The sequence below is a fragment of the Triturus cristatus genome, chromosome 1_1 (genome assembly GCF_964204655.1).
Source record: "Triturus cristatus chromosome 1_1, aTriCri1.1, whole genome shotgun sequence".
Classification (NCBI taxonomy): Eukaryota; Metazoa; Chordata; class Amphibia; order Caudata; family Salamandridae; genus Triturus; species Triturus cristatus.
The window spans coordinates 556298897-556314853 of record NC_140579.1 but is presented as its reverse complement, the minus strand read 5'-3'; the positions used below and the strand labels follow the sequence as shown (position 1 = coordinate 556314853).

Sequence of the window (15957 nt, the reverse complement as noted above, 5' to 3'; positions counted from 1 at the left end):
ATGTTGGCATCATGAGAGCGGTGCGTTCTGACCAGTCTAAGAGGCGCAACATGGTTGCAGGCCTCTGAGAGCCAGTTATCGATAATGGCTACCTGCCTATTGGGAGAAAAATCTGTCAAGGTAGGGGCAGAGGAGGCTAAGGAATGGCCTAAAGCGGTCAGATCCACCCTATTCCAGTTGCGAGCGTAGATATTTTTAGGAAGAGGGGGAGCGTTGATCTACCCCAATGGTATGGAAAAGGTAATCAGGAAGTGATCGGACCAGACACAGGGGGATAAAGTAGGCAGAGAGATTGACAGATTGGCGGACCAAACTTGGTCAAGGGTGTGCCCCTGAGCATGGGTAGGGGAAAAAATTTGAGGGGTAAAGTTGAGACAATGGAGGGTGTCAGAAAAATCTTTGGACATGGTGTCTTCACGTGGGTCACCCGGCCAGAAGTTGAAGTCACCCAACAGAAGGACCGCGGAGTTGTTAACCACCAGAGTAGCCAGTAAGTCCTGTATCACTGGAATAAAGCGAGGCATGGGTTGAGGGGGGCGGTAAAGGAGTAGAAAAGTAAGTGGAAATGCAAGATTCGTGGAGCGTGCAACCAAAAAGTCGATCGAGGGAATGGGGTGGTAGGAAAGGGGCTGGAATTGTAGATTAGAGCGTACTATCATTGCCACTCCGCCGCCAGTCTTCCCCTCAGAGCGGTCGGCGCGGAGGATGTAGTAGGGATCCGGGAGGGAAGTAAGAATATCGGGGAGGGAAGTGGCAGTGTACCAAGTTTCCGTGAGGAACAGAATCTCAGGTTGGGATCAAGAAGGTCAAAGAGCTCTAATTGGTGCTTGACCGCGGATCGAGTGTTAAGGAGAGAGATTGAAGCCGCAGGGGAAAGGCTATCAGGGTGCTTAGAGCGGGAAAGAAGAGGGGCAGGGCATGACGCCTCCTTGCGAAAGCTAGGATGCGGGCGTAAGAACTTGGCGCGATCAGGCTGGGCGATTTCAAGGGAGTTAATCCGGGCGAGAGTGTAAGGGCCGATGGACCAGTCAGCATGGCATGCCAGGAGCTGGTCAGGTGAGTAGGTAAAGGGGCGGACAGAGTGGAGGGCCCCTGGACCCGGCCAAGCGCGGACGGGCGCAGGCGGGCTTGCCTTTGGCGCGCCTTCGGCGTGCCGTCGGCGCGCCCGCTGCTCGCGTCCGCTGCGCGGCCGGGGAAGGCACATCATTTAAGAGGAAAGCAGAGGGCGTGGCCTAGCGGCAATGGGCGTGGCCTGGGCTCAGGCTTTCCGGGATTGGCGGCAATCCTTCTGCGACCCGCAGCAGCCCCTTGATCGGCTGCGCGGGGAGAAGAGAACAGCGAGAGGTAAGGTCACAGGAGCGTTAAAAGCAGAGGTACAGTTTAAAAGAGCGAAACTCCCGGCATCCGCCTCAGGAGTCAGTTTCCATCTAATACGCGCAAGGAGGGAGGCGCGGTTAATATAGAAGGAGGGGGTGTGGCCTAGCGGCAATGGGCGTGGCCTGGGCTCAGGCTTTCCGGGAATGGCGGCAATCCTTCTGTGACCCGCAGCAGCGCCTTGATCGGCTGCGCGGGGAGAAGAGAACAGCGACAGGTAAGGTCACAGCATATACATAGAGATAAACATATATAAAACATATGTAATTTTCAGAAAAACACACATTCACTGGATGATGTCATCAGTGATGTCATCAGTGATGTCATCAGTGATGTCATGAGTGATGTCACTGACCATGTCATGAGTGATGTAATATGTGACGTCATCAGCAGTGCATTGCGGGGGCGCAAGTTATAGTTGGCTGAACTAACTATAACGGGGGAATTTCAATGGTTTTGTACGAGTGAAAAGTCCAGCTAACTATAACGCCCCTGAAACCTATGGTTTTTTCAGTGAATTGCTAAGGTTTTTTAAATGCTAATTCCTAACTATAACGTACCTGAAACCTATGTTTTTTTCAGTGAAAATATATATATATATATATATATATATATATATATATATAGAGAGAGAGAGAGAGAGAGAGAGAGAGAGGTTCTTCAGAAGTACAATATCCAGTATGTCTGTTCTTTAGTTGGCTGCATATGGATAGTGCCTGGGCTCACTATGACCAGCTACTACATAATCATCTATTTAATGATGAGAAAAGCTTGCCTCATTCTAGTAGCTCTCTGGGAGTTCCAGAGCTGGTTGAGGTGTGCAGGTCTCTGCCAATAACAGGCGAGATGCTGAAGCCTACTGAGGTGACTAGGCCTAGCAGACATAGGTTTATGCTAGCAAAGTTTTGAAGCTCTTTGTCGAAGTAGTCTTATGGGAGTCTTAATCTGTGCACGGCTGGCTTCAGTTCTCTTCCCTCCTAGTATGATCCTCATGATCAGTAAACAAAAGGCACCTACTTGGTATTTGGGCCCAAATTTTGAGTTTGGAGGACAGGGTACTCAGTCATAAATGTGATGGAGCCCCTGTCTGTCAAACCTTCAGTCATCTGTTCAGCTATGAGTCGGTAGAGTGTTTTTTTGCTGACGGTGGCGCTTCCGACACTTGCGTCAGAAAACTTACTACAAAAGGCTGATGGAGTAGGGGCCGTCAGAGTAAAGGCATCAGGTGACACACCCTGTTTAGAGTGGATGATCTGATGACATTTTTTCTGTCTGTCACTCTGGTGGTCACAAACAGATAAAAATAAGCTGTGGCAGTGGTAGCTGTGAATGCACAGAAATCACCGCTGGCCCAGCAATGATCTCTAAATAGGACGGTCCTCGTCCATCAGGGTGGCAGATGTAATGTCCTCCACTGCCCTGGTGGACATAGGTAAAACTGCTAAACTATAAAGCAGACCCTGTGTTTGCAAACTCTGTCATTTACTTATCTCACTTAGTGCAAGACTTGAAATAGATGTGTGAACTTAGCACTGTGTTCATATCTCTTGGTTCCGGCAGCTGAAAAATCTTGCCACAGTGGAAAGGCCTGCAGGTGTGCCTCTGGTTGTGTTTTCTAAGGTCTCACAACTGGCACTGTATGTTTTTGTCAGCTGAAACAGTCACTTGGACAGTGTTATTCACTCGTAAGCCAATCTCTGTTAACTTGTTTGGGTTTGTCCCTAGAGAGACATTTGTTGGCAGTGTTATGTTGTGTTATGTTAAGTTATGTTTATTTGTTAAGCAAACTATCACCAGCGAGGGTATCCTGGCACTGAGCAGGTATGTATGCCTACCCCTGGAAATGGTAGTTTGGTTAACTGAAAAACCAGGTCTTCAGCTTCTTGGGTCATTCCAGAAGAATGGAAAAGGCTCTGATGTGGGAGGTAATCATCATCATTATCATCTTTATTTGATTATTAAAGAATAATTATGAAAGAACAATAAAACATGTTAAAATATAGTACATCAAGTGTATAATTTTTTGTAAATATTTTGAACCTTGTAAACACTGATATTTATTGCCTAATTTAAAAACTCAGTGTTTTGGTCAATGTAAACCAGCCTTTCACAGGTCTCTGAGGACCTCTCACATGTTACCGAACTCTCACAGGCCTCTCTTCGACCTCTCACAGGTCTCTTTGACCTTTCACAGGTCTCTCCACCGACTTCTCGTAGGTCTCTTTGACGACCTCTAACAGGTCTCTTCTTCACTTGTGGATGGCCTCCTTGCACCTCAAGGCTATGCCGATGTAGCAGTCTCTTCTGCCTCCACTCAAGCAGATTTTGCAGGGTCTGTCACATCCTGTAACCGCATGGGCCCTCCTCCTTACAGGGTAATCACTCTTGGGCTCCAGCCCTTGCTGTCAGCTTCTCCAGTGCAGTCTTTGGCTCGCTTCGGACTTTGCGCCCTCCGTCCTTTACTTCAACTGCGCCTACTGCTGGTGCCTTGTGCACCTGGTTCCTCCTCCTGTGGTGGCGTCCTCTCGCCAAAGGGGGAGCAGTCAGTGATCTCTTCCTGAACTTGGTGGCGTTACATGACCGCAGGTAGCGCTCATCGCACAGCTTTTCCTCCTGAAGTCTTTTCACTTGTCTGGGGCCAGTACTCTTTACAGCCTCTTCTGGTGCACCCAGTCTGAGGCAGTGTTTACAAGGATTTATGTCACTATGTATACTATTCGTCCCACAACCACTGGTTATCTAAAAATGCAGTCAGGTATTGAGTGTTTTGGGTAGGATAAAAAGTTCTTCAATATCATTTTTGTTAGAGAGATACCCACTTCAAAAAAAGAGTTGACAACTAAAATTTGCATTTTACTAATGAAGACATTGTAGTGACTCATGCACCATTATGACTGTCCCCCACATCACACTATTTTTAAAGATGATCATGCAGGAGCAGTTTCAATAACCGTCTGTAAATTAAACAAATTGGTTGAAGTTTGTGTCAAAGGGCACTGCAGGTTTTTCATTTTAGCCTGCATGCTGAACCTATTTAGAGGTGAATGAGGTTTTACCATGAACTAAGCTTATGTTTGGAAAGCAATCTCTCGACCCACCAATCCTGCCTACTGCCTGTTTCCTTTAGACGGTATCAAATATTAATATGAGGGTCCAGTGGCTGCCTCTCTCTCTCTTTCTCTTTTATGTGCTTTGTCTCTTTCCCTCTCCCCTCTACATCCCTCTCTATCCCCACTCCTCAGCAACCAGGTCATCGTCTGTCCCCTACTCCCTCACTCCCTCCATTGCTTTCTCCCACCAATGCCAACACTAAGCACTGCTGTTGCTTGGTGTTTTTTCCCTTCCACACCTATTTCTCTCCTTCCCTGCCTCTCACTCCCTACCCGCTGCCCAACGTACACTTCTGCTGCTATTCGTTTTGCCAATCATTGTACAATCACACCGGCATTAGCAAAGTCAATTGTGGCAGCCGGGAATCTTGGAATATTATCTTCCATATTTCCAAAATGGATGCCAAATTTTGTGTAAATACAACGTGGGGGCAACTTAGGTACGCACATCCATCTTGTAATGTTATTTTAGTTACTTGCAAACTTGCAAGATGGCTGCCATGTTGCAAATAGAAGCTACGTGGTTGGTGGCCATCTTGGAAATAGACAATATATTTGTCCATCTTGGAAAGAGATAAATTACACTTTCAGGATGACCTCTATGTTGTGCCTAGAAGCCATATGGTGGCCATCTTAGAAGGTGACCAAATCATGTTCAGGCATCTTAGAACCTTATTTTCTGTACTGTGATGGCTGTCACATTGCCTCATCATGCATCCTAACGACCAGTGTAGACGTTTAAAAACATAACAATCAAGATGGATGCCCACCGCCATTGTCTTTGTCAATACTTGCACCTCATTGGCAAAGCTAGAGCAATTAACGTTGCCAATGTTTATTACTGGCTACAAAAGAGTAGATACCTCTCACTGTTCCTATCCATGCAGCTCTTCACAACACTCTTTTCTTATGTTACTCCTACTTAGAGTCTAATGTTCTTTCTTTTAGCGTCTTCTCTAGGATTGTAGTCTTTTGTGTTAAATTATCTGCACAGCACTTTGGTAAAAGCATGAATTAAATACCATCAAATAAAAGGAAATGAGCATACATTTCTTCGCAGAAAATATCTCAGCACCCCAAGCAGGCCACAGCCCTGTCTTCCCTAAGCTGCAAATCAGCCTTACTGATAAGGGTGACCAAATGTCCCCATGTGACAGGAAAACCATGTTTGCAGCCATGGACTTTTATGTAACAGATCAGCACAATCTGCGAGCTTTCATCGTGGATTGCATCAATCGAAAAACACACCTATTAATGATTTGTGACATTAAAGTCCCGTGTTGGAAAGCTGGTGTCTTGGTAACCACTCTATGCCTGATGTTGGTCGGAGTTTCAGGAAAGAGATCAAGGTATGTACCATCACCACTAGGGACTCCTCACGACTGGATCATGAGTCCCAGTCGAGCTGTGTACTCCTGTAACTAACAAGACGTGCTGCACTACAGCACCCAGCATTCCTTGGTGTGCTACACTGCATGGTTTATTTGGGTCAGATTCCCCAGATGTTACCCAGTCAAAGCAAAGGGATTACACGTTGACATTGCAGAAAACTGTGCTGTAGCACCAATTTCCACATGTTATTCATACGGAGAAAGGTTGATGCTTATTGTAAGAGTGGACTTTCACTGTCAAATACTTGTCTATTACTCTCAAAACTGAGGTGTGGAAAGAGCTGTTGCAATGGGTCATCCGGGACGAGTTCTCTAAAGCGTATGTGTTTTGTTCTCATTGCTGGATCTCTGGGTATGCACAATCTGTTGTAGTGAAGATCATGTGGGTAGTGGCTCAACAACTACTGATCTGGGAGATTTACCCTGTCCATCATGTCCAGGCCCTGCAAACTTCAAGCACCTTATGTCAATGACTGTTTCTTTTTAATTGCCTGATTCTACTCAGAAAATGAAAAATGACGATGGTAATATTTTACAGCGTTTAGGGAGACTGGAATTTTAACTATTTTCTGTGCAGTTCAAGGTCTGATCGCTTTTCATATCAGAGTCTTTGCAACTCTGAATGTCAATGATATGTGTCAATCAGTATTGACTGTGTGTTGTTGGCCTTTCTTTTCAGAGGACATCAGATGGCTTTGATTCAGTTCCTTTGAAGAGTTCCTCTGCAATCACAGACATGGATCTCTGAACCTTCACTTATCGCCAAACCCATTGTTAGACTTCGGAGAGAGCCTTGCTGCAGATACATGCGGCGCCCTTCACATTCAGCCAAATCTTCGACACCTTTCCTGCGGCAGTCATTCCACTATGGCTGGGATTTTGCTCCATCACTGCTGCTTTGAAAGTGAATTATGTGGCTTTAATGGACAAACCTCTCATCAGAGATTTTTCCTCTTGATGTATTTATTTCTTTTTTTACACCAAATATGGCAATACTAGTGATTCTATCAAATACAGTGATCCATTTTTACCAAGAAGTAGTGCAATGTTTCCTTTTTCTGATCTAGCTTGACCGTGTGTTGATGAAGATACGAAAGTATATGGTAGTTTGTGTGCACAATCATTCTCTTAGCAGCAGTAAAGTGTTGTAGAAGAAAGTGTAAGGATCTGTGCACCCTTGGAGTGCAAACCTTATTTGTTGTTCGGCCTCTCTACTATTCCTCTAAAGCCTTAACAGAATTGAACATTGTGCTCTTTTTGTTACTGCTGCCTCCTCAGTAACTAGAAGCAGAACTTTCGAGTTGCAAAAGTATATGTACTGACATTTGCCTCACACTGTCATGACCAACAATTATTGTTGCTTTTATAACAGCATCTGATTTGAATTGAGGCTATGCCGCAAGAATTCAGTCTCAGACTTGGGTTTGCCACTATGCACTTATGTTATCAGGTCACCATTATTTCAGTGTTCAGCATTCCTGGTGCAAGTCATTTTTATAAGGTGTGTCAATCCAGTTAGCAAGACTATAACTCCCAGATTGCGTTATGAAACTCCAGAACTGGAAACATGACATCCTGACTAGATGGAGCTAAGTAGAAACAGCAATCAGTAGCCTTCTGCTCACAAGAGGAATGAAGTAGAGTGTGGTAAAGTAGGAGAGAGGAACAACCATGTTTTAATCAGTGCTAAATCTGTACTAGTGTTTGTGTAGTAGTTCTTTGTGTCAATAGTTTGTGTGATAAGTTGGTGGTCTGCAAGTGACTACACAGAGTTTATTGTGAGGAACAAAAGTTTTTTTTATTCTAACTAGTCACAAGTGTGTTCTAGTAATTATAAGGCATGATACCTTTGCTTACATTAGCCCCAGAGAATAAAAACTATAACCTCACGACTTGTAACTATCACATATTGTGTTTACATATGTCAGCCACTATGATTACAATGTAGATGCCACTGCGTTTTCATATTTTCCATACGAGTGTATTAGAAATTATTGTGGTTATTAATGTAGATGTGAGATTACCTATATCTAGTGCACTTTCGCCTTAGGCTTTGCAAGTTTGAGTATTTGCAAGGGAAAAACAGTTTGGGTTGCACCTTCAGGTAGGTCCACCAGTAATAATATTAAGTGGCGTGGTGGTGGTAAGGCTATAACATGATCGTTACCATGCTTCATAGTACTGTTTATACTCGTATTAATGCTGAATTACATATGAGTGCTTTACGATGTACTCGTTGCTGTAATACTCAAATACCAATAATCTAATACTAGAGTAATAATGCTCCAATAGTCTTTTAATACTCACAGAGTATTTTAAGAGTGAGTAGTAAAAGAGCATTAAAGTATTAGAGTATTCAAAATATCAGATTGCAAGACATGTAAAATACTTTGAATAAAGTTTGAAATGAGGGCGATTAGAAATTCCTCTACCAAAAAGATTCCTTCATAATTTTTCCCTATTTAATGCAACCAATCATTTCATAGACAACTAGAGTAAAAAGGATACTTACTTTCTTAAACGAAGATGGGGAATGGGATGCATTAAACAGGCTACCAGTTAACTATAAAAAGCTTGAACACATCTCCAATCTTATGTCACCAACAAAAATGGTTCTGGACTATCTCATTGTTTGGTAAATTCTGGTTGGATTGTGAAACCTATTGTGGCGTCAGTCACTAAATGACCTTTTTAATGTCTTACGCAACTCATATCAGCCAGTGAATTTATAGTTTAATAGAATAATAATTGTATTTTAATTTCAATACTGCTGATGTGGTTCAGACACAAATATTTGCAACGAAACAAAATGAGGTGATTCTGGATAGTGGATAGATAACACAAAGTGTATTAAATTAGGTTAAGCCAAAGAGAAATCAACAATGATGTAGACTAGGATCATGAGGCCTAAAATTACAGACAATTTCTACAAGTACAGTTCTAGACAAACACCTCTTCATTGTCAAGAGTGTTGCAGGATACATAACGTTCATGTTCGTTTGTGTTCCTACATTTCAATTCTTCCTCAACAGTTCACACTGAGCCTTCTTTCAGATCTAGGAGGATATGACTCTCACATTCTCTATAAATGTCTGTTCAACCAGACTACCCAGAATGCTTGCAAATTTCCAGAAGTGTTTGGAAATACTCAAAGAGTTTGGGCTATCTGTTTCATTAGATAGTTCCTGAAAAACTAGGGGCTATATCCCCTACAGAGGAAGACTACTGTAAATTAGTCAAACATTTGATACCTGTAGATATATAGATGCTGTATGAAATTAGACTATTGACAAATACACAGTATTTGGATTCACCTAAAATGCCTTCCATTTTAAACACTATTCTTCTACATTTTGCCTCTGCACTTTTTGTATACCAATCTCTCTTTATCACATTCTGAAACGTGTTGGTTTCTTTTTGGGTTATTCTTTTTAAATTGTTTTCTATTTATTCACCCACTGGCCATAATTTATTTAAGCTTGTTATTTCAGTTGTTTTACCCTCATCAGCAGTATTTAAGTGAAAATAAAAACTCTCTTTATAAGTTACATAGTATGTGGCTGGTTTGATATCCACATATTATAAATGTATTCCTTTCCTAACTTTCCTGCAGAGTGTGTTGCATTGTACAGAATTAGTTTAGTTTAGTTTAGTTTAGCTTTTTAATATGCATAAGGGGTGAAACTTACTATATAAACCATTAATACCCTAGACTCTTTGTGGGTTAGTGGATGGGTGGATCAAACATATTTGGAAAATACCAAGGCAGAATCACTCAGTAAAGCAGTATAAATGTATACATGTCTGCATCAGATTTTCCTGATATGTGAATGCCATAGCTCTAATGCCCTTTTAGGTACTCTAGGTATTCCGAAAAATCTCCGAATTGCCCAAAAGACAACTCTCCCTCAAATGGTGGGAGGCATATCAGCACATGCGCATCATCTCCCACTTGATATTACCCTCATGAGGTTACAACCACAATCACTTCCAAGTACAGCTTCTGATGTTTCACAATTTTAGGACTCCACTTTGTCTGTGTGCAGTGGGGCTGTCCAGTGCGGTATCATATTTCACACAGAGGTGTGCTCTTTTAAAATGCAAGCCTGGCTGGGTGTCCCCTAAATGTTCTCCCACCTTTTGAATTGATTTTTTAATCTACTTTCCCAAAAGTTATGGTGTGGCATAATCCGCTTTTTGCCACTTCTCTTCACTGAAATATCACAGTTCTGCTCCAACAAAGTCAATGTCCCTATTGCACTAGGAATGAAAGATCGAATCAGCCGAGAAGCAGCACATTCTAAGCAAAATTTAAAAATGCCTTTTTGAAAAAAAGAAATAATTGATAGCTGACTTCTTTTAATTTTACCCCAATCTACCTCACAATAAGCTTTCAAATCAGGGTACACTCCAGGTTCAACACAATGGAATGGTGTTAGATGCTGGGTCTAAATTTCTTTCCTAGTCTCTTCCATGCCACAATCAGAACAGAGCTATCTGTTCACTTGAGCAGGAGGTACCACCCCTTTTTGGGTACTCTAAAATCATATCCGCTACTTCTTTTCTAGGCTTTTCCCTGTCTCTTGAAAACAGCCTATGTCAATTACATTTTAAGTGGAATTGTGTGAACCCATTTGGAAAAACATTGTCCCCGTTCTAAATTTCAAGATGTTGACCGTGATGTCAGGATTTGAGACATCCGTAACAAATCACCAAACACAGCTGTGCTTCATAATGATATCTCATGTACATTTTGATTACCTTATTGAAGTATGGTTAAGTAACTGCTTTTCTCATTTATTACTTTTTTTCTGGATCAACGCTCTCAGTTTGTGTTAGGCTTTTTGTCCACCTCCTACTGAAAGAAAGAGCGACAGTACAGGTTTGTATTTATAAAGATTAAAGAACTGGTAGGTATTCTATTAGAAATGCTGTCAGAGGAACTCCAACTTTCTGGTCCTGGTCTTTTATTTGACAGATCAGTGCATTCTGGCTGTTTTAATATGGGTTTGCACCAGCTGAAACAATGGGTGTGCCGCATCTGATAATCATATTTAAATTACAATTTAATAGTGGATACTTGGACTCCCATTGCATTTTGGTAACTCAATTCCTGTCGTTACTAAGACTTCTGGCAAACACTGTCCCTATACCTCACTTAGCATCACGTTGAACTTGAGAACATTTGCATATTTTGGTAGCTACATTGTGGCTGGTTGATGAGAGACTGAAGAAACTGAAAAATGGATTTGGGTGGTGAGACATGGGCATGCTAAGTCAGATATGGATGCAGGCATTGAGTTACGCATTATCCACAGTATGGACATGCATACTGTCATATTTCTCACCACATTATTGTTTTACATTTTTGTCCTTTCCTACTTCCAGCAAAAGGGTCCCTTGATCCCTGACACCGAGAACCAGACTTGAACCCCCTGATCCCCAGTCTACAGCCAGTTGTGTTTCTGTTGCACTATCCTCTCCAAAGCCTGGATATGGTAATGTCTCTGCTCCCAGTTAGTGTTTTTGCATAGTTCATTTAACTAGTGAAGAAAGGAGGACAAAGCTCTTACTCAGCAGATCATGACCACCTACACTGCACAGCTTTTAATACCAGAAGAGACCCCACTGTGATTGTTGTCTGCCTGGATTGTGTATTTCTACCTGTTTATGCTAGATCCTATGTATATTGGCTGGGGTTTTCTATCTTGGCTCAGATTAGATTTTGAAAAAGTATCTGCAAATTAAGGGTCAGGGTCTAGAATTTGACCATGCAATCTGGATTTAGCTCAGACTTTCATAATGAGCCAAATGGAGACGTATATGTTAATGTGAGTCTTTCAGTATGTGCCATCCTGAGATGTTCAATATCAGGGTACGAGTAGATCAGATATAACAATCAGCAACATATCAAGTATTTGTTTAGTTCTTAGTACTACTATGCATCTCACTTCAGTTGAGGATCCAGTGACCACAGGACATTCACTTCCACCCGAAGAGGTAAATTAAGCCGATCCACACCACAGGGCGGTGCCATCTTGGTAAAGGAGCCCTGCTTTGCAGAGTTGCCTGATGTCACAGAGCAGGAAGGATGGTTCTATGAAACCGCACTGTGAATAAAGAAGCAAGTTATCAATACAGAAGGATGCAATATCCCACACAATGTTTTAGTGCTGGTACCAAAAAAATAGAAGTATTAAAATCGCCCAGCTCGTGCTGCTTCGTCAGTGTATTATGACATCACATATATACTAGGGGGTGGGGAAAATCAAAGGAAGAAAGTGTCTGCTGGATAGAAGTTGATCTTTCTCAGCCCTTTTAGGTCTCGCCTGAGCCAGCGCATGCACTTCTCTGCGAGACATTTAGTAAGTGGGTTTTCAAAGTGCTACCACACGCTCTTGCTGGCCTCAAGCTTGCGGTTACGCGTGCTCATTAAGCCTTACAGCGCGCTGCTCGCCTTCAACGCTCCTCCACCCCTCCCCCACCGCGTCTCGCGTTAATGGGAAACATATGTGCAAACGCCGTGTTATCACTTTCGCCGCGGCGGGCGCTCGCGTGCGCACCACTTTCGAAGCCGGGCTTGTCTTGTTCTATACCGTTGCGTGCGTGCGCACACCTCAATTAACTTTTGTTCCACTACCCGGCTTCCTTCCGTTGACTGGCTCCCTGACTCCACTGGTTGACTTTGACAGTAAGTTATCTATAATCAGTGGGAACAGGGCCGGTGAGATAAACAGACTTCTGTTGCCGCGAGCCACTCGGTCTGTACTTTGCGCCACGAGCGTGTCGCCTCCTGCGCCCTCCTCCTTTCAACACGGCTCTGTCACTCTGCTGCCACTGTTGGGTCGCTTGTGTCATTAACGCTTCTGCTGTGCTCTCACAACACAACTCAACAGGGCTGGCCGTCCTCTCACAACACAATTCAACAGGGCTGGCCCGCCGGTGAGTGTGACTTGCTACCCCACCAAACCTTCACTTACACGGAGCCCTGTTCCGTCTTCCAAGCGGGTAGCAGGACTGGCAGTCTGTCCCCTCTTCACCCGCCACAGACTGGGCTTCATTACCATTTAGGAAGCCGGGGGGCACAATACAAGCACCGAGCTGCTGACAGCGTTCTGAAAGAGCATGTGCTTTGTCCCACTCTGATGTGGGTATTGGCGAAAAGTAATCCACCGAATAGTTTCAAATATTTTTACAGTTATGGAATGTGTATTGTGTAGTGTATTATTTGTGTTTTCTCTAGGCATTTTGTCTTTTGCTAAAATGCCAAGCGGGCGAATTTTTGCTTCAGAAGGAATAGTTTCCCAAACCATGAATATGTGAGCCTCCGTGCCTGCTTCATTGTAAGAATTGAATGAAGGCTTGATTTTCATCGCTGCCAAAGGCGGTGTTTGTTTGTTGATCGTTAGTCAAATTGCACAGTAGCGAACTCACCACTGCCTTGCCTGGACAGTTTTTTAAGGGAGGTTTTGTCAGAAGGTTTTGTCTCCATGGTGAGATTGGGAAGGGTGAGCGTGGTGATCAGACTGTTTCCACATGAAACTGTTTGTAGACTACCTGAGAGCTTCTAAGGGAGAGCTTCCCTGCTCGAAGCCTGTATTGAAATGTGACAGGCATTGCTCAAAGTAATGACCCTTATGTGTCACACACACTGATATAACTGCTTAAGGTTCCGGTGAAAACAAGTAAATATTCCCAAACGACATGAAATAGTTTAAACCAGTCCCTTATTCTTTAAAGTTATCATCTAATCCGCCTAATCTACCTTTTTATAGTTAAATTGGGCGTGCATTTCAATGCAAGGCATCCTTTTTTTACAACGCCGTTCTGCTTTAAAAGCACCGTTGGTTAATACATTCACTTAAGATCTCAATGTGTCTACCTGAAGGGTCCCCGATTTGAATCTTGACTGGTGCACTGGGGAATAGTGACAGACATAGATTTATAGCAGGCGTCAGAGCCTGTAACAGAAAGTACTGTGAATATGCAAGTCTTTAGTTAAGAAAAGGAATTACACACTGCAGAATGGCAATTGCTGGCCTTTGATGAGCTGGTAAGATCGCAGGGGTCAATTCCTTCTATACCACACACTGATTCATATCTTGCGCACTAACTGGAATGCTGTGGCAATAGAACACCAAATCAATGCTGTTGTACAGTACCTCACCGTCATGAGCAATATGTGGAGACTAATCGTCTGGTTGGCAAAAGCTATTGGATAGCACATTCAGTCAGGGCGCAAGTCCTAAACAAGCATTGGCATAGCCAATAGGTCTCGCCTTTGGGGCCTTACAAGTGTTTAACCATGCAACAGTTAATGTTGTTGCACCAAGGATATTGTGCTGCATAACTAAATACTTATAAGGTCCCAAAAGCGAGACCTATTGGCTATGCCAATGCTTGTTTTAATTGCGTTGCCTCATTTTCTGGTTAAACTACAACTGAAGGATGCTCTATTGAGATGTCTAAGTACCAAACACACTACCTGCCCAATGTGACTTTGCCCAAAGCAAACTTTTCTCCCACCGCGAGGACAACAGAGAGCATTATGAGGGGTGGGGGCTTTAACCTATATAGAGATGTGCGAAGACGAACTGTTGAGGTCATTACCAGCAATATGGCATGGTGTCCCTCCCTCTCTCTCATTCGTTTTCCATCCCCTCTTCCCCTCAGAAATCAAGAGCAATCCTATATTTTAGGAAGAGCAAATATTGTGATTTATGAAAGAACATGTAACGTCTTTAACACCACTCTACAGACTGATACAAATTGGTAAAGTTGTCGCAATCATTTGCGCTAGCATTGTTGCATTGAGTGTACAGAAAGTGTTGTATTTATGTGAAGCAGTGTTATTTAGGAACTGCACAAAATGTTTGAAATAATGTGTTTCATTTCATTTTTACACGTGTACATTGAAGATAAAGCTGTAGTAGTATAAAAATTTAAATTGTGATACACTTTTTTTCTAGTCAGATGAGGGGGAACAACATGAACATGAATTTTGCCAAATGATTTTTACACAATTTGCTAAGAAAACATAGTTTGTAATGGAAAGTGGGTTCTGCTTACTTTTTGATTAAATAAAATATACTTTTTGGTCGGCATTATGAGTTGTGTCCTGTTCATTCCCAATGTCAAGAATATGTGTGTGCTTTTTAGTTTTTTTAGTGTTGTGGCTGTGGCACTTTTTGAAAACTGTGGTCAGATATTTCATTTCGATTGCCTTAGTGGGGCAAACCTGTACAGTATGCTTTGCATTGCCATCTACATTAAGCAGTCATGCATGCCACAGTGAATACCAATGTATTTTGAGGTACTGATCATATTTTATGCCGATAGAAATTCCCTCCTCATCCTGATTGGCTGAAGCAAGAAGAAGAAAAAGGAGTACTATGGATACTGTTGTAGGCAATGCAATAAAAGGGGGGCTTTCAGTCAGGGTGGAGGGAATAGCGTGACCCATAACTCCCCCACCGACAGCCAGTCTCCCAACCCCACCGTCTGCCACTCTCCCCGCAGATAGACATTAAGACCAGACTTCATGCTGTTGCCCGTGGCTCATTATTGAGAGCTTAACGCCTTATTAGTGACGCCTGCTTACTCTTGCGATATACAATTGCGGTTTTGTTGTTTTTCTCCAGCATATTTGGAGCAATTCTTGTAGATATTGCACCTTCGGTACTACTATCTCGGACTTGATGTATTTGTTTTTTTAAATCTGCCGTGAAGAAGTCTATGGTTTACCCCAAATAGTTGAAACACGTGTTGGAAAGAATGGCTAGAATCTACACCTCTGTTGAATTGCATTAAATGAAAATAAAGAACAGAAGAAGATTTCTGTGACAACTACAATTGTGGACTGTTCTCAAAAACTTTTGGACGTTTATTGCTCAGGATATTCACCTCTTTGTTTGTTATACGTGTGGACTGTTGTCTACGCGACTTGCAACGGTGGGTGGTCGTGACTTATATCCTTTGAACATTCTTACCTGTTAGCTGTGACTTTACACAACTCAGCGCATCTGAAACCTGACCACCTTCCATTACCAATATAAACCCTCCCTTCTCTAAAGGTAGATCTC

General features: G+C 42.8%; 1 protein-coding gene across 2 annotated transcripts in view; it reads left to right on the top strand.

Moving 5' to 3' along the window:
• Window positions 1-14976, top strand: part of ELAPOR1 (endosome-lysosome associated apoptosis and autophagy regulator 1) — an 850357-nt gene extending 835381 nt beyond the window's left edge. For both annotated transcript variants that reach the window (XM_085643413.1, XM_085643411.1), the window contains one exon: window positions 6555-14976. In XM_085643413.1, the coding sequence (XP_085499539.1) occupies window positions 6555-6623 (69 nt within the window). In that variant the 3' untranslated portion in view covers window positions 6624-14976. The remainder of the gene's footprint in view (window positions 1-6554) is intronic.
• The last annotated feature ends 981 nt before the right edge of the window (window positions 14977-15957 follow it).